The following is an 18,021-nucleotide window of genomic DNA, read 5'->3' as shown; positions in this document are numbered from 1 at the left end:
CCTAATATACAAGGACAAAAGTTTAATTGTAGTTTGGGGTAAGATTACGAAAGATGCTTAGGCCAGAAGAGAGAGATGAGATATCGTAGAATAAGCCAACCAGATCATGAGTACCGGAAATCCCTAGACGAACGTGCTAAAAATCATGGCCCCCCTGTCGCTGGTTGTTCCCGAGACTTTAAAGATTGATTACCATCACAAATCTACTAGGGGCAGGGGAACATTTGAGGATTTACGATATGGGATGTGTGGATATGTACCGTACAACCAACTACAGAGTTGTATTCCCGACAAGCACAATTAAAAAAAATTCAAGATTCGATATCATGATGTCAAGAATCCTTGAATAAAAGCATGAAAAGGGGAGATTTTTGCGAGCGAATAGTCTATAGATCGCAACCAAATGATATTCGCTCACCCTCGTCGACTCCTCAATTCAAGTTCAACATATCAAGTGATGCGCGACGAATGAAAACCTCCTCCCCCCCTCTCATGTAGATCTTCCTTTCTTTCCCAGTCTCCTCCCAATCCGGGTGGGGAAATCCCATTAAAGTTAAATGAACCCTGTCTCACTCGCTTGATTTCGCTACTCTCAGACAAACAAGGCGAATTGAGTGGGGTGCAATGCTTGTGAATCGACGGCTAGATCTTCATTCATTGGCAGACTCCCTGGCACATTTCTCAAAAGAGACATTTTTCGTCTTTAGGACATTTCATTTTGGCGAAGGAGTCAAAATCTTGAGTTACATCGTTCCATTCGACGAAACAATAAACTCAATATCTATCTGTACATACATGCTTTTAATTTATCTAACCATGCACTCCTCGGATGATCGACGAAAGGTACATTTTGTTGTTGCCTGGATGCAATAGTACCGAGACTGATCGATTGACTGATCGATTGAAATTGAATGAACACATGGTGACAGGAATAGATCTGGAATTTTACCGGTTGAATATGATGGTGACAGTAATTCCATAAAAGTGCCTTGGTCAGGATTGAGGGGGTATAGGATCAATCTTTTGGACTAATTATTGAAATCCCCCAAGACATATACGAATCCAAACCTCTCGCAACCGCCGAAACCATCCGAATACCACAACGCGTATCTGTAAATGTATTCGAACTAGCATAGCATCACCACTGTGTCGATCAAACCCAATGATAAAAAGGAAATAGAGAACTTTGTCCCCCCGGCGCCCTCTTGATGAGTAACATGGTCTGTGGCTAGGTTAGTCAGGGGTCCACAGCAAATGATTGGCCCGAGTACGAAGGATTAACGAAAACGCACGCCCAGGAGTGGCTACTGCATTCTCTACAGTCTACTCGGCCACACATATTCACAGATTCTCGTCTCATGTGCCCCAAATTCTCCACCCAAATAACCACAAGTGTTTCCCTTTCTTCTACATGTTGCACAGCCTCGAGAGCACAGCCATCTATCTCGTCTCTTCACATCGTCATCATTGCTCGATTGGGTACCGAACCCAAATGGAAGCCTTGAAACGCATATGAAGTTTCTCTGCATTATGACGGATGCTATTAGTCATTATCAGGCGTCTCGTAAACTGATCGTTTCGTTGACGATAGCCTTTATGGCATCACATTCTATCACGTACCAGGTCATTGTAGATATGCACGAGCCACATGCCCCTGTCCAACAGTTGTAAACAGACCAAAAGTTCGTCCGTACTCTATACACTACGGAAACGGACGGGACGGCAGGACCCATTTCACGAGGCAGATTTTCATCATAGTTATCTTTCCCGTTCGTTCATCTCCTCTCTTGAGATGAATCATTCCTCTCTATACAACAGACAACGTCCGCCCCTGATTTCAAATCATGCATGAGATCTCCACAACATCTTTCTTTGGGTCGTGTCACAGAAGGATTGAACCATCTGACCAAATGCGTGAATATTATATTGATCGACCTGGCCTTGATATAATGTCCTTTTTTGTGTATATGTGTATCCTTGGTTTTGTGAAAGCATAGTCGTCGTTATCGAAGGATCAAATCCTTCTAGAAGCCCTTCAAGTCACCCAAAACACCTCTTCTATACACACATAGTTCATCTTACCCCCAGAAGCTTCATTCTCTCAAACAGAGCATATCCCTTTGGTTTCACGTTCTTCTGCAACTCTTCGGAATTCAGCCCTATGAACCCCTTTTCTTCGAGTTTGATCATCAGTGATTGGCTACAAATCCTGGCAATAGTAATCCTCGCCGTCTTGGCACCGAGTTTTCCAAATTATAGTCGAGTCCCAACGATGGAATTGGCTGGTATATTTAATTCTCAAACGCAGACCCGTTGAAGTTGCTATTATCAGAACATCTTGCGAATCTTCTCCATATGGTACCCCTTAATACGATGCGGGCGTCTAATATTTACAACACATCGTGAAGGTGTGCGTGCTATGGCTTATTTGATAGACGTGTTCCTGTACCAAAACAATGCACTCCTGAAGACGAAGAATTTAAGATTACATTACCTACCGGCTCCATGGTGTTCCTCCGGCATTTGAGAACGCAGATGTTTTATTGTGGCATTTTTCTAATGCCTCCATTACTCAGACGTAAGGGAGGTGGTGCAGAGAATCCACTTCATTGTCTGGTCAGCAACAAGAAACATGCAAGTATGTTAGACCCATAGAAATTGGTTGTCAGATGTTTCCTGGATACATCGTAGTTGTGTTGCACAGCCTCACAGCCTGGTGCATTCATTGTAGCTAGCCATAATTCACAATGCCTAGCTTTGACTTTGTAGCCCTGGAAAAGGCATCTCTGCTATAGGGCTGAGTAATTGACCAATTGATCGTCACGCATGCTCTCGGTCATCACCGTCATTGGTAATCTCTCCACCGCTAGTTGTAGATTTTCGTACTGTAGCCAATCGCGCTCCTTCTGTCGTCACAGTGACGCTTGACATTTTGGAAGCTATAGTCAATGCAGATTTCAGTACAGACACAGTGCAGAAATTTCCGTCGATGTGGGTGTGGTTGATCAGAAAAAAATTATAACCAAACGGTTCTACGCACTTGAGATTTATCAATGTAACTTCAATCTGCAGTGAGCTGCTACCGAGGAGCAACGTTTCAATCGAAAAGGGTTCTTCAGCTTCCATATGATGGCTGGCGTCGCCCACTTTGTCAACATCTACCTTAGTTGTCCATCCATTGTGTTTATCATTGCAACGACGATGACCTTATTTGCCTCCCAAACGTCTCAATCATTGGAGACGAATTAACCTCGGGACAAAAGGTATAGAGAAAATTGTTATTTTCTTGAGCGGTGTATCCTTTGGATATTAATTAGATTATGCAAACAATATTGAATTTATGCTGCCAACGAAGACGAGCAGAAGAATCTGTGCCAACGGAAAAATATGATCGCGATAATGACTTCTTGGAAAAGCATGTTGTTTGGGCGACGAGATGAGACAAAAAAGAGCAAACCTTCAGGGTTCGTCCGAAACTTTTACGATACCGAAGAGACTATGGAGAGACTCTTCGACTCTTCGACAGCGGGGGAAACATCCCAAGCACATCTATTCGCTAAGTTCTACCACCATCGCAAGGTTGTCCTGATCGATAATTTTTTGAATGAGGGGTTAATGTACCACATCCAGATAGCATATTGAACTAACTGTGATGAGTTGATATAAAAGCAATTTGCTTTTTGTGAAGAGATTGCCAAGATTTGTCAAGGGGTGTGGTTACACTAATTTGGTATGGAAAAATGTCCTGGGTTACGGGTAAGTATCTCAGTATTTTGTCCAATAGGATAAATTGAAGTTGATACAAGGCTAGTAACCCTCTTGCAGGCAGATGCTTAAGCTCCAAAGTTGACTTCCGCTTGCAGTACCGTGTCCTAATTCCTATGAACTGGGTCTAAAATGAAATAGTTCGGTTGGGATGTCGTTCCTCCTAGATGTCAACGGGTAGCATTTTCAAGATTCTGTTAGGTCATGTTGTTACCAAGTGAACTGTTAAAGTGATTACCTCGCGTGGGTTCTGCCCCGGTTGGGCTCTCTGACCCTGTCAGATTTTGAAGATCTTCATACCATACCCCTTGCTATACCTCGTGTCATATAGAGATATAGATGCAAGAATGCTCAGGGTGGGTATTTTTGGACATGATCATGAGGCTCTGCTTGCCAATCAAATAAGATTCAGATCGTAAGGGTAACCAATCAACTTTCCATAATATCGCTTCCCCTGTGCCATTAACATTTCCTTCTACAAGCATTTTAGTCAAAGCGGGATTTGCTCTCATCAAAATCCCAGTTGAATGATCTGTGCTACCCACTTCCTCGGGCTCAAAAAAGTAGATTTGATAGACACTTTGATTTGCAACTAAGAGCGGAGTAGATATCTGGAAATAGAATGGTCTTCGAATGTCGTTATCCGTCTTGCATAGAGGGCTTTTTCAAAACCGTACCCATGGTTCAGAAAAGCTACGACCTCCTGGGTGTGAATTAATTCGTTATCCGCAAGAGCCACGTGAAAAGTGCACAATAGTACGACCTTCTTGTTGGTGACCCCCGATGCATCTTGATGCATTCAATCTTGGGAATCTCCGCCAAGTCGCCGACTTGAAGATCAGTGAAAATCAGGAACTACCACTGATCCGATTTGGAATTCGATCAAGTCTGTTACCATTCAATATCACGATAATTCAGAGTACATACATAGCATACTCTCAGAGGTTTCGGACACTCACAGTTCCTCCAAGGCTCTCAGGTTCCAGATTCCTACATTTCTTTACCGATGAAAACCGGAGTCCGTGGCCTTCGGTTACCTGTAACGGTACCCCATGAATGAATATAGTAACTTACATCTTTAGTGATGTCTTAGCATCTTAGCAGTGAGACTAGACGGGCCGGGGCAGAATCTTAGCTTACCCCAAAAGTTTAATCAAAATCCTCGATAATAATGGAAATTCACCCCAATGCTTTCAGTCTGCTCGAACAGGAAATCATTCGCTTAAATCTTCTTGATTGTGTTTGGTGTGTATACCCTCTCCCCCGGGGCACCATTCCGTTGTTGGATCGACTTCAAAAACGTGGCATGCTTGCTCACCAACAAGGAAGCTCACATTTGCCCATTGGATGTCACTCGAAAGGCAACAAAGTTCGGTTCATTTCAAGGCGCCATAGAGTTACAGTCTGTACCATGGAAGGAAGTTCATTGTCTCGAAAGTCGTATGAGTAGGGTTACAGAGAGAGTAAGTCCATGGGTATCATGATTATGGTTGAAAGAGTTCCCACTTGGCTATATCAGACTGTGTGTGTGTGATGGTAATGGTCATGGTTATGAGAATAGTCTTGCCATGGTCAGAAATTTGTGGTGTGTTGAGGCTTGAGGCTTTCCTTTCTCCAGTCGCGAATCGAAATCGAACATGCAGAATATGCAACGGCAGGTCATTTGTAACTATAAATGGCAGCATTTTTGTATTGTGGCTCTCTTTCGTGCAACTTCAACAGTCTTAAACTCTAGGCTCCAGCATTTTTATCACTCCTACCAGCATGAAATGATCAAAATTGTTCTATTTTTCAAGTCTTGGATGCATTGATACTATGATTTGCTTCAACCATCCATTTCTTTGATCGTGAGTTGCATTTTCCCCTGCAGAAGTCCATTCCATGGCTTGATTCTAAGAAGATTCGTCGCATTGCCGTTTTTTTGCTTTTATCATCATTCATTTTAACCCGGGTACTGATCGACTGAATCGATGCAAGTATGAACAGGGAACAGAACTAGAGGCGTCACATTCTGTACTTTCGGTACGAAAAAGAAAGAAATGAAACTTCGAGAAGAGGATCCGTGAAGAAAAAGAATCTCGATCTTATTGGGTGGCAATTGCCAAACTGATTCGGTATGGTTTGTTATTTCCTTTTTATTTTTAATTTGAAAAAGGAGAGAAGGGAAGTAGAAAGAAGTACGAGAAGGATTTCGATGGAGCATGACGAGAAAGGCACATCCCCCCTCTTCATCAATTCATCAATGCGCATGATTTCCTATTCGCCATCAAGGCTTGAATTATGATCCCTTCTCGCAAGCTTTTGCTGAATCCGTATCCTGTCGCCCTGTAGCATGTGTCGAAGTGTCGGCTCTTGGTTGGCGGGGCCGGGTCACCGCAACAGGACACCGAGTGGTCGTCGTTGTCCTACAACCGTATTGTAAGAGTCAGGTTTTGGTCGATATCAATTTTCTTATCGCAGGATATGATTTGAAATCACTTAGCCGAGTCACTACAACATTGCTGGCGGTGATGTGTATTGTACAAGTCGTCCATTCATGCTCACCGATCGAATTTGAGTGAGTAGTCCAAAGAATTCACCCCACATCTGTCAATTAGGGCGTTTTGCTTCCAGGTTTCTTTCTTCCTTTCAATCTTCATTATTGAATCTTGAATCATGAAATAGTAAATGGTTAAGCATTGTGCAATTTTATTTTGGTAGATGAAGAGCCATGAGAAGTCTTCAAATTTCTGTTTGCCATGTGTGCTATCCCGCCCCAGCATATGTCCATTTTTCTTTTACCTATATCGAATTTCTAGATTTATTTCCCGACCACTCGGTCTACTTTCTCTATCTTCTAGTGTGTGTTTTTAATCTACGTTTTGCATCCTATTCACCTCTCAGCATTACCAAAATCGTGCCATGAGAGTTGAAGGTACCTATGCATGTGGTATGCACCGCCATGGAATCTAAAGAGTGTGAAGAGACCGCCTTTTCACATTGCATGGTTATTTCACGGAATGTTAGCATATCTGATACTAGAACGTTAGTGGTGCTTTCAACAAATGATCGATTTGTTATTTAATTTCTAATGCTTAATCTTTTAACCAAATATCATTCCGACATTAGAATTTCTTTTGCAAGGCAATATCCCTATATTATATGATTAACATGACTATACTCTAGAGGCATTTTAATTCGTTCATTCCATCGTGTCAGCTCATGTCTTTTGAACTAACGGCTAGTTCACAAGTCCCTCCCCAATTTGGTCCTGTTCATAATTCTCAAGGCTATATCCTACATGGCATTGAACCGCCTTGCAATTTCGAAAAGGCCATGCAGATCACTCATAATGGGATCTAGGGAAAAGGAATATCCTACAGCCAACGGTCTAACTATGCTGCCAGTCATAGCCACACTTCCGTCCGCCTTCTTCCTTACCCCTGACCCCTTCACGCCTCACTTGGTCTATCTTAATTCCTAAATCCCTCAAACCTTCAACCCATCGTTTACTAGAGGAAATTTGCCGCGTCAAAAGCTCTTTGGCTCAATCAACGGGCGATCTGTTCCTCTTCATTCATTTTTCTTCGTCTCAGAATGATTCAAAAATCCTGGACCCCTTCGAACAGGAGGCGAATCTGTGAAGCACCAACCGCTCGATCAAGGTTGTGCGCGGGAAGAAATCGACAACGTTCCTACCTAGCTAGTTTTGGAAGGAGCAGTTGTTCCATGTCATAATGTTGATAATTGAAAGTAAGTATTCACACATCCTGTTCTTCGAGGAAACAATTTCGCGTCTCAGTCGTTGACTGAGGATCAACCAGTTAGTATCCGACTTGTTGGGTAGTTGTTGTCGCGCTCTTTGCCTTTGATTAGAGTGGCGCTTGAAGTAACGGAGTGGTCCAAACTATTGATGATTGGTCTCCTGAGGCGGCGAAATGAGAATGATATATACCGTTACTTGTTTCAGAGAGTTTTCATCGGACATAGGATATATTCTGGTGTAAATGAAATTGCAATACAGCTTCATATCTCCACACCACCCTTGATTTCAGTGTATTTAATCGTTTACTCTTCATCTTTGACGTCCGTTCCGAAATGCTCTTCAACCCCAGAATATCTTGCTCTCCGCTCGATCCAATATAGCATTCTATCACCTGGAAAAGAGATCATTTTATTTGATCAGTGTCGTATGATTATTTTCCGTTACCTGATGAGACGAGGGGTGTGCTACCAAGGGGGCGAGATGTGATGTTAAAGAGTCGCCAGGAAATGAAGGTCCAGCTATGAAATCAAAAGTGCTCCGTATAGCCCTTTATATACAAATCATGGTCAAGAATACGTAGTGATGTAGTTTCATTGAACCATTACTTTAACGGGAATATACTCGTAAACGAATACCTGCGATTTTCCAATTATTCTCCATCCTTACATTTACTTCATCCAATTTCTAGGAGCTGCAAATATTCAAAAATAAACCTGATACCAAATCAAAAATACACTAAACACACACCAAGCCCATCACAAATTACCACAATTTAAACCCTCATCTCTCCATTCTCTCTGACCTCACAACACCTTCGACGAAATCATGCCTTTGTCCGCCAATTCTCGAACCACACTCCGGACACCTAGCCTCTTCCATTGGCATTCCACATTCACCTATCGCAAACTATCATATGTTAGCTAAATCACTCTCCTCGACTTTTCAAGCTATAGAGACACTCACCGGATGTCCCTTCTTGCATTCATACCAATGACCACTGTGTGTAGCAATCCCTCCTCTCCCAGAGACCATAGCATTCCTAATAGCATCCAACTCTTCTTTAGTAACCTCTTCGTACCATTCTCTACCTAAATGCCTGATCAATGTTTCAACAGCAATCAGTAGCGAGTCCGCACTTTGGAACCCCTCTCCACAAAGTTCCTTTGCTTCGTCCAATAGACTTTTGGCCTTTTCTGTCTGAGAAGGAAATTTGTTACCCCCCGCTTCAGGATTGGCGATAGAGCGAGTATACAAATCGAATAGGCGAGCTATCTTCGCAAAATAGAGTATGCCCTCGACGGCTAGTCTTGGCAGACTTTCATCGCGACATGACTCGATGTATGAGAGGCAAGATTTAAAAAAGGGCTTCGCAAGTTGGTCTGGAGGCCCGCCAGATATTTTGATGGTGGAATCACGTGAACGGAGCTTCTGAGCTATCGGAAATCTATCGGCCAAGGTGAGGTATCTGATATTTCTCTCGTCAGTCTGGATCGAACAAATTACCTGATCATGTTGGGAAGAATACAAGTACTCACTGGACTTTAAGCATGGCACCAGTTCCCGCAAAAGCGATTCTTCGGTCTCTCGGAGATTTTCCGACCCCCTCCGCAATTGAGAGGCCACCCAAGACATTTTCGAGCGGTTGCTGTCTCTTTGAGGTTATTATAGCATTATGAAGTTTCGTAGCAGGTTGATGCTTATCCTTGAACCTCTCGCAAAATCTCATCACCGTTTTTTCTAATTGTCTCGACTTATTATCTCGATCCTTAAGCAATTCAGATACGTTGATTTCTCCCCATGTACCTTCTAGTGCCTGGATCAACCCAGGTGCAGAATTCTCAAATTCCTTTTCCAAATGAAGAATCTTTCTTTCTAACTCCAGAAGTTCGACTTGGCCACTCACAAGAAATCGTTTGGACATTTCATCGATGACAGCCCGATTTATGACTCGGTTGTATCGTGGGGTTGCGTATTGTCGAAGAGGACATTGACAATCTGGACACTGAGGAATAGATGATGCCAGTGAGGTGGTTTCCTTGATTGCCGTGAAATCTCCATGGATGTTTTGTTCATAGACTTCAGACATACCGACCAACCCATCGAGTGATTCTGCTGTGAAGAAGTGACCACAAGCAAGCGCAATTATCGGAGTATCCTCAAGGTCAATCTCTTTGTATAATTTCAACTCAAGAAGGTCGACTCGCTGGTCTTGTTTTGTGGAGCATATTTGACAATAGTCGCGTGGGCATAATTCGCCACAAATCCCGGGGCATTGGTGACCGCAAGAAAGCTGTAGTAAACAACGTTTATTGCATGGCAATCTATCGCATGGACCAGCACATCTATTTGCATGTTTCATTAGCTTTATGATGGAGAAGAGGTCTTAGAACAAAGTGAGGTTCAAAACAAAATTCCCTATCTTCGACTCAAAATAAAAAGTTAGCGGTAACTTACGGCATCTTGCAAGTACCTTCATGCTTGCATGACCATGTGCATAGTTCTATACATGGTGCGCAAGCTTCGTAACATTTCAATGTACATTTAGAGTGCGAGCATTGAACCTATTAGCTCAGAAGTCAGATGCTGAGATCCTATATCGAAACACTCACACCACACAGTACATACCTCACAGTTCGATGAACACAATCCGCACTCTCGTCCTGAATGACAGGCTCGCTGGCAATTATGATTGCAGGTTCCGAAGGCACGGCTACATGGCTTTTTGCATGGTCGATGCTCAGTAACTATCACTTCTCCATCCTTTTTGTTGCAGCATTGGCCACAAGTCGAACCACATGTGTGCCCACATGGTAAAATTTTACCACAGATCGTGGGACAGCTAAAGGTCGGTGATTCAACATCTCGAGAACATGTAACAGTAACTATATGACCACAGTCGGGAACTTCTCTTTCTAACATAACTAAACATGGAATCTTGTTTAGGTCTAGTGTCAAATGACATGAGACCCCATCCTTAGAGTGACTGCACGGAAGCTGGATGTTGTCCAGTTTGAAATGACACAGTCCACAATCTTCTCCGCAGGTGTTCTTTTGGCACGAATGTCCACAAGGCTCATGAAGGCGTTCGCACGGCTTTGGACATCTGAAAGCTTGATGCATGCTATCCGAGTGACAACGAGCTGTACATTGATGTCCGCAATCTGGTAAGCGTTTGTTACAAGATAGATTGCAACCACCTTCGGGGCTCCATCTTGCAAAATCATCTGGCTCGGAAACTTGGATCTCGGTTTCGGGATGACGAGGGCAACAAAGAGCGAATGAGTTACCGACGGAATTGGTCTCCCGTAGCATACCTAAAACGTGCTTCCACATGGCTACGCTGGAATATGTGTCAGAATTACCAATGAGATATAGACCATGTTGAGCTCGACTCAAAAGGACGTTGATGCGGTTGGTGGTTCTGAGAAATCCCACATTCTTCTCCTTGTTACTTCTAACCAAAGAAACGATGACAACCTTCGCCTCTTCACCTTGGAAATTATCGACAGTGGCAATACTGAATAAAGATGAAATCAGATTTAACTCTTCAATTATTACAATGAGATGACACTTACCGAAGAAGTTCACTCAAGTTCTTCTTCTCAAGAGGTTTTCTGTCTCCAGATGTTGACGTCGGGGTGTCAGGCTTTTCATCTGATGTAGTAAAACCATCCCTAGCAAGAACTTCTTGATCGCGTTCAGATAAAACAATCTCAAATTCTTTGCCCATATGCTTCCGCAATTTTTGTAATTGTCCACTGTAAGGCGTCAAAACAGCGATATCACTACTACTGTAAATACCTTGTCGAACTATGTGCCTTACAAGTGCCGCTGTCATTTCTACTTCCCATATATTGCTATGGGACTTTTTGTCGGCATCATCTCCATTTGCGTTGTCCTGGAAGTTTGTGTGGTCAAGCCAGTAAGTCTAGATCGAATATTAGCAGCTTTTCAAGGGAGCTATAGAAAATTCTGGCACACTCGCGAAATAATTAATGCGAGGCAACACTTACATTTTTTCGCATTCCAACTACGTCTGCGAGAATTTTAGTTACATCGTGATCAACCAACCTTGGGTATATTGTCTTGATTAATTTCGATATATCAGGGCGCATGCGACGCTGAATATTCAATTGAGCCACTGGAAGGGTGAGCCGTCCGGGGTCGCCAACAGATAACCTCTCGAATTGACTGCGGTCTAGTTTATACGGAGCTCCCGCTTGGCTTTCAAGAGACAAATTGTAGTTGTTTGTAGAGGGGCGGAGCTGCTCGTGGTCTCCAATAGAGATTACATGTTCAACGCTTGCTATAAACAATGAAAATTAGCTTGAAAGATCGGGAACTTTAGCAATTTCTGAATTTTATCGTCGCACCAAACCGAACCAAAAAATACTACTTACGTAGAAGCGCAGACAGCATATGAGCCTCAAGAACCTCCCCCGCTTCCTCGCAGACAATTACTTTCGCTTTGACGTGTTTCAAAGTTGACATTTTCGTTGCAAGACCAGTTGTAGTTACCCCAATGATATCCGCTCCCTGTAATACACGCCGGTCTTTATCGGAGTATACGTTCTGTATTGTCTGGTTATGTTCCATGGTCCGAGTTATGGACTCAAATAAGTCGTTCGTAACTTCTTTACGCGCTTCTTCTGCCAAATGTCTGACAAGAATGATCCTTTCGTTGCCATATAGTGCGTGCACATTGACATTTGCGAACTCTATCAAGTCATCTATTGTATGTGTCTCCGAAAACACTGGTGCTTGTCCCTCCATTTCAGTGTTATACCTGAGCCATAAATCGAAAGGCTCACCACCAACCTAGTCGTATATCATTAGCACGGCCAAGCAGAATGGAGGAATTGTACCACTTGATAAGAAAAAGGGCATCCTCACCATTTCAAAGCCATCCTCATCAATCCTGTCGAATTGTTGGTAGATCTTATAATAGTGTCGAGCGACGTAGTCCTTTAATGATCCCCAATCTGGATAATCTCCAAGTCCATTCAATCGTCGAAGAAGCTTTTCCACATAATTTTCTTCATTTTCCAATGCCAAGTGGCTGGTTCTAAGTGTGTTACTTTCGGGCTTGGTCGTAGTCTCACCTTGAGAGACCACTCGAAGATTTTTTCCATCTAGGATCTTCGATTTACTCTGTCCACCTATTCGAATTACTTTCTCAATGCCGGATTGTACCAAGTGCTCAAGAAACTGGTCAAGAGCATGGTTCGTGTAGCAACTATGCAAAATTAATGAATGTAAAATGTGGGATCATGGGACTGTTGCCATATTTCCTAAAATATGTGAATCAAAGAGCATCCAACTTACACGATAATTATGGGACCAAGTCTCGCCGTCTTGCACGATAATAAAACTTTGACAAGCTTTACGCCCAGAAATGACTTTCCTGTGCCTGGAGGTCCCTGAATGTGGCAGAACTCTCGTAAAAGAGCAGCAAGTAATGCTTCACTTTGCCCACGATCGAGTTCCGTTCGTTGTTCAATTTCATCAATGAGTCCGGCATCATCGACCGAGGATTCTGAAGTTTTGATTAGAAGATGACCTTTTGACCTATTTTGCAATATTGAGTCTAGCGAATACGTAAATTTTAATCCGCGGGCATATAACGGGGGTGGTATATCCAGGGTAGCTGAACTACCAAACTGTCGACGGTCTGGCAAAATCCATCGACGAAAAGGTAATCGATTTAGTCTTTGCATGTCTTGGAGGTTTTCAAGGATAGGCGTGAAAGTGGCGAGAATCACACTAGGAAGTTCTACCAGAATTCCTCTAGCTGAGCTTGAGTTCAACAGCGTCAGACTCTCGAAATCATTTGAACTTCCAGTGGCAAGTTTTGCAGTAACAATCGCTCGTGATTCGTTTGAAATCAAGTTATAATCCAATTCGGGACCCGTAGACTTTTTTGTGACGGTTAAAAATAACGGAGTGCATTTCGTTCCATTGAATGAGAGTAAACACAGTAAAACGCCTTCGGCGAGTCGCTTCGACTCTTCCCACCACTTTCCCCTGTCTTTTTTAGATTTTTTGGCCAATTGTGGAGGATGAGAGAATGAAACTTGGACTTCCAGGCCTCGTCGATGGTTGAAGGTAATTTCGGCTACTTGTGCTTTTGCATAAGAGTGTGCTCTAATATTTGCAAAATTGAGCCTCGATTTTTCCAGTAGCGATGGCTCCGCTTCAATGGAAAGGATGAGACCACCGAGAACAGATTTGAGTTCACCAAAAATGTCATGCCTTAACAATCGAAAGTGTGTATCTAACAGTCTTGCTGCAGGGTCCACTAGGAAGTGATCCTGATCGACATCTGTTGAAGGCAGGAATTCGACAGCTTCGCTACGAATTTCCTCCTCGGTCGGCAAAATCCTGATACTTGTGATGTCCATCTTGTCGTTGTCATGTCTTCCTTGCGGTAAAGTCATCTCCCGGGGATATGTCGATACGACTGCGGTAGAGACACCATCAATCTGCTGCTGATCTTCTTGATAAAGAAGTCCTTTAGCTCGGGCTATCATGCCTTGAATCTCTTGAATGCGAGATGGAATTATGGCGAAAGCTGCCGAATTTCGATCGACACCAATGATAGCCACAGAAGTCTCGAGTGAAGTCACAAGATTGGGGAGGTCATCATGGAACAATGCATGTCGCTCTCGTCTAAGAAGTTCTCGAAGGCAAGTAGAAATTGCGATCAAAGTCTTCTCTATCTCATCGGTGGAAGCCTGGCTGGAGGAATAATGGATCTCCAGCAAATTAGTGATTAGAGTTTGAAAGAAAGGGATCGCACGAGACCCATTACTGCCGCTGATAAAGTTGTAGAGGTTCCCCACACAAGTGTCGATAGACAAGCAGTCCAATAATGCCTGATGTGCCATGACAGATAGGAAAGGCTGCACAAGTTTAACATATGTTCCTGCGCCATTCGTATGAGTAGTCATCCCCAGAAGGACTCGAATGTGTTCGCGACCAAAAAAGTTGTCGTTTTCTAGATCTTGAGGGACCATCTGCTTATTGTCTCGGTCTTCGCCATCCAAAATCTTAAGAGCACCTTGCCACAGCATTTCTATAGTTCGGATATCGTTGGGTCTAGGGTGAGACTTGATGAGGTACTTCCAACTAGAATAAGTGTTTCTCGCTTCCTGTAGGTCCAATGTCTCCTCGGGCCTTGAACGAGGTTGTTGAAACACTTCATCGGCATTCGAGACTTCGTGAGAAAATCTGCACCGCGATCCGCGTGAGCATTTGCCTGTCCTTTGAAAGCTCCAGCATATTTCATCCAATCGATTGGGATTACCCAGACCTCTTTCTCCAATACCACGACCGCGACCGCGAACATGCGAACCAAAGCTTTTACGAGAACTTTGTCTTCCAGTACCTCCTGAGCCTTTATTTCTGCCTCTCCAACTCCCATCTTCTCCATCTCCCCCCTGCCATCCTCGACCTACGGTATCACCTCGCCAGCTAGCCATACTACTCGCTATGGTCACCAGTGTCTCTGAACAAATTAAAGGTGTGCACCAGAACGTAATGTATCAGCGACGATGATAGGAAACGACACGAGTAATTATTATTTCAGAATGTAATCCTAGTCCTTCAGATATTTTTACGAGTACATGATGAGAAAGATAGTGAGTGGTATTTCAACTCGTCTCATTTACAGACAACAATGACCACCTTTGATTGTGAATGGATGATAGAGGCCCTCAATCTTGTCTGTCCAACCAAAGCAGCTGGAAGGCTGCATGCAAGGCTTTCAATACGCCGCAAATCAACAGACAGGAAACAAACGAACTTTCCAAGCTATGCATTATATGGCCATTCATACACAGGATATAGGAATCCTGCATTGCATTTCTTTTTACGACCTGTGATAAGGTACCATTTGTGAATTGCCCAAGGCCGAGCGCATTTAGGTAGTATTCATGGGCGCAAGAACTAGCATTCATCCAATTCAAAGATGGATGCCCCCTGTACCAACATCATTGTGCCTTGAGACAAACAAACGGCCACAAAATGAAATTTTGAGTGAAGAGATAATTTGTTTAATGTAGAGCAGACACTGGTCGTATCCGCAGCACGCTTCCGTGGAGAGTATATTTTTCGTAATATTGTTCCAATGAGAAATATAGTACTTACCATGCGGTGTTAATTCCATAACCTCATTTGAGGGGGTTGAAAATATGCTGTACGTTTCCGCAATTAAGGAGATCGGGTCGAAATGTAACAAGCCGCATTATGCGCCATAGCTTTGGCAGATTCTATTCCATAATTTGGTCCAATACATAGACTCGCATTGATTGCATACCCATTCCGCTTGAATTGCTGCAATAGACGGACTGAAAATATCTTTATGAAACCTGCTTTGTCTACTGTGAAGATATCAGAATATGGAAATGAGAGCTCTCAAGATGAGGCAGGCAACCCATACATTTTTGGATTCATGGTTGCAACAATTAATCCCTGGCGAATAAAAGTTCCAGTGAAATCCTCAAGGGGTCGCAAACCTGGAGAAAAGCCGACCGGGAGAAGAAAAAGCAAATGCCATGTATTTGATATAGAACAGGAAAAGAAATGAGACAGGAACCCATTTCAGTGATCCAGCGAGTTCTCGTATGAGACTTCCTCACGTCCTGTTGGCATGTGAAAAGGCTAGTCTATCTCTCTTGGAAAATCTAGCACATGAGGGCTCAAGATGTTGCCAACTCCCAAGAACTTGCGAGGAAGGAGCCATGGCTTCCCAGATCACAATTTTGAAGCAACAAATCACCCATGACGATCGAAAGTTCGAGTTCATGGTACTTTTAGCCGATATGACACAGTATCTTCGATTGAAACACTTTCATCGACGTCCAGTACCTCGTACGTTATCTGTGTGGGTAGGGGATTCTTCTGGAGACAACTTCTATGGCAGCAGGGAGACGGCATCACTAGCCTTCGATCAATTGACGATAGCAATTCTGCATGGCTCCAAGGATATTTCTCAACCGCCATCAATAGTGATAAGGATCAACCTTTGCGAGAATCTGATTGCGATGTCGGACAATCCAATCCTGGATGGAAATGCATCACCGCAGATCGAGGAAGAGATATCAACAGAAACGACTGTGATATGGCAAGATATTCCAATGCCGGGGTTTAGACGAGCGCATTCAACTTCCTCATGGAGGTTTGATCGTCCCAGAAAGACGGCCTACTATCATGATACGTTGAAGGACCCGATTCTCGACGATCAGGAACTATCCTCACTTTCAGTCGTGTCCAGTTTTGTCAAGTTTCCAAAGATCATCAGGGTTACAAAGTTGCAACAGATGTGAACAAAGAACACTTCCTCTTACACCAAAATACCGAAAGACCACGGAGATGTCAATTTTGACGATGGTCCATGCAGCCACATAATGGGGCGGAATGGGTACGAAATGGGTATAGTATTTGAGCGCCCCATAGTCCGCGTTTCCCGCGCAGACCCTTAATTTAGGCAAAAATATGGATGGCTTCAAAAGTTCCTCACAAGACTGTCCTCTTTCCCACGAACCATTGTTTTCTCCTTCGAGGAGCATGAAACTGCTACTCCACTTCAATAAGATCCGGGGCAGCCTTACCTGGAGCGGAAGGATCTTGACTTCTGCACGTTCTTCTCTTCGAGAATTACCCTTAACTGGCAACAGCAATCAATAATTTAAAATCTCAACCTCCGCATGACTGGAAATGAATCCTTCTAACTGCCATGAAGCTTTCACGATCAAAATTTGTCAATGCATTGTATACATATCCTAGCATACACTCCGCCTCGCCAATATCGGTAGTGTACCATAGAGTGAAAAGGGTCCGCTACTGCAAATAACAAGCCTCGAAAGAAACGTGAAGCGGAAATCTCCAAGAATGGGGGCGCATTTCTGGAGGGGTCGATGTGTTGAAAATCCACATTAGGGCCCAATATAAATTTCCACCTTCAATCTCAGTGCCAGAATTAATCCGGTTGAGATCCGAAGAAACTAGAGACAATTTGCCGAAGAAATTTACAGCCTCACAAGAAACAAGACACAGAACAGCAAGTGACAAGTTGTTGAGTTGATAACAGATCTTCCAATTTCCAAAGCTTCAAGGCCGTTGGGTTAATCTTTTTGCCACCAAGATTGAGCTGTCAACAATCCACAAAAGAGTCCAGTGATCGAACGGTCCATTTGATTCCGTACAGATTCTTTCTAGGTCTTCTAGAGTATCGAATAGTCCCTAGAACCTTCCCCAATACCCCACAGTGATACCACCTTTCTGCATCTCTTGCATTTACATCCCATGATGATTTTACAGTGTGAAGTAGACTCGCTACCGCGCTGAGAGATGACCTCTCGGTGGTTGATACTCAAAAGGTAAAATCCGGATCAGCATGAAGGGCCATCATCAGGCCCCTGAGCTCTGCATACAAGTACCAAAAATTTATTTCATACAAGGCCTTGGAATGTGTACATCGTCATTAAAGGCAGTTAATTGAATCGCGTTTC

General features: G+C 43.4%; 2 protein-coding genes across 2 annotated transcripts; one reads left to right on the top strand and one right to left on the bottom strand.

The window, feature by feature from the left end:
• Positions 1–8,290: 8,290 nt before the first annotated feature.
• On the bottom strand, positions 8,291–14,991 carry EAE98_001430 (uncharacterized protein; the record flags this gene model as incomplete). Its single annotated transcript, XM_038949049.1, has 10 exons — positions 8,291–8,416; positions 8,474–8,975; positions 9,046–9,852; positions 9,965–10,071; positions 10,136–11,027; positions 11,086–11,438; positions 11,524–11,816; positions 11,911–12,328; positions 12,404–12,746; positions 12,836–14,991. The coding sequence occupies 10 exons, from the start codon at positions 14,989–14,991 to the stop codon at positions 8,291–8,293; spliced, it is 5,997 nt and encodes a 1,998-aa protein (XP_038814034.1).
• A 1,260-nt stretch (positions 14,992–16,251) lies between these two features.
• EAE98_001429 (uncharacterized protein) lies at positions 16,252–16,836 on the top strand (the record flags this gene model as incomplete). Its single annotated transcript, XM_038949048.1, has 1 exon — positions 16,252–16,836. The coding sequence occupies one exon, from the start codon at positions 16,252–16,254 to the stop codon at positions 16,834–16,836; it is 585 nt and encodes a 194-aa protein (XP_038814033.1).
• Between the last annotated feature and the right edge of the window lie 1,185 nt (positions 16,837–18,021).

Source organism: Botrytis deweyae, assembly GCF_014898535.1.
Source record: "Botrytis deweyae strain B1 chromosome Unknown BDEW_003, whole genome shotgun sequence".
Lineage (NCBI taxonomy): Eukaryota > Fungi > Ascomycota > Leotiomycetes > Helotiales > Sclerotiniaceae > Botrytis > Botrytis deweyae.
The sequence above is the reverse complement of the archived record's forward strand: the minus strand, read 5'-3'. Positions and strand labels throughout refer to the sequence as shown.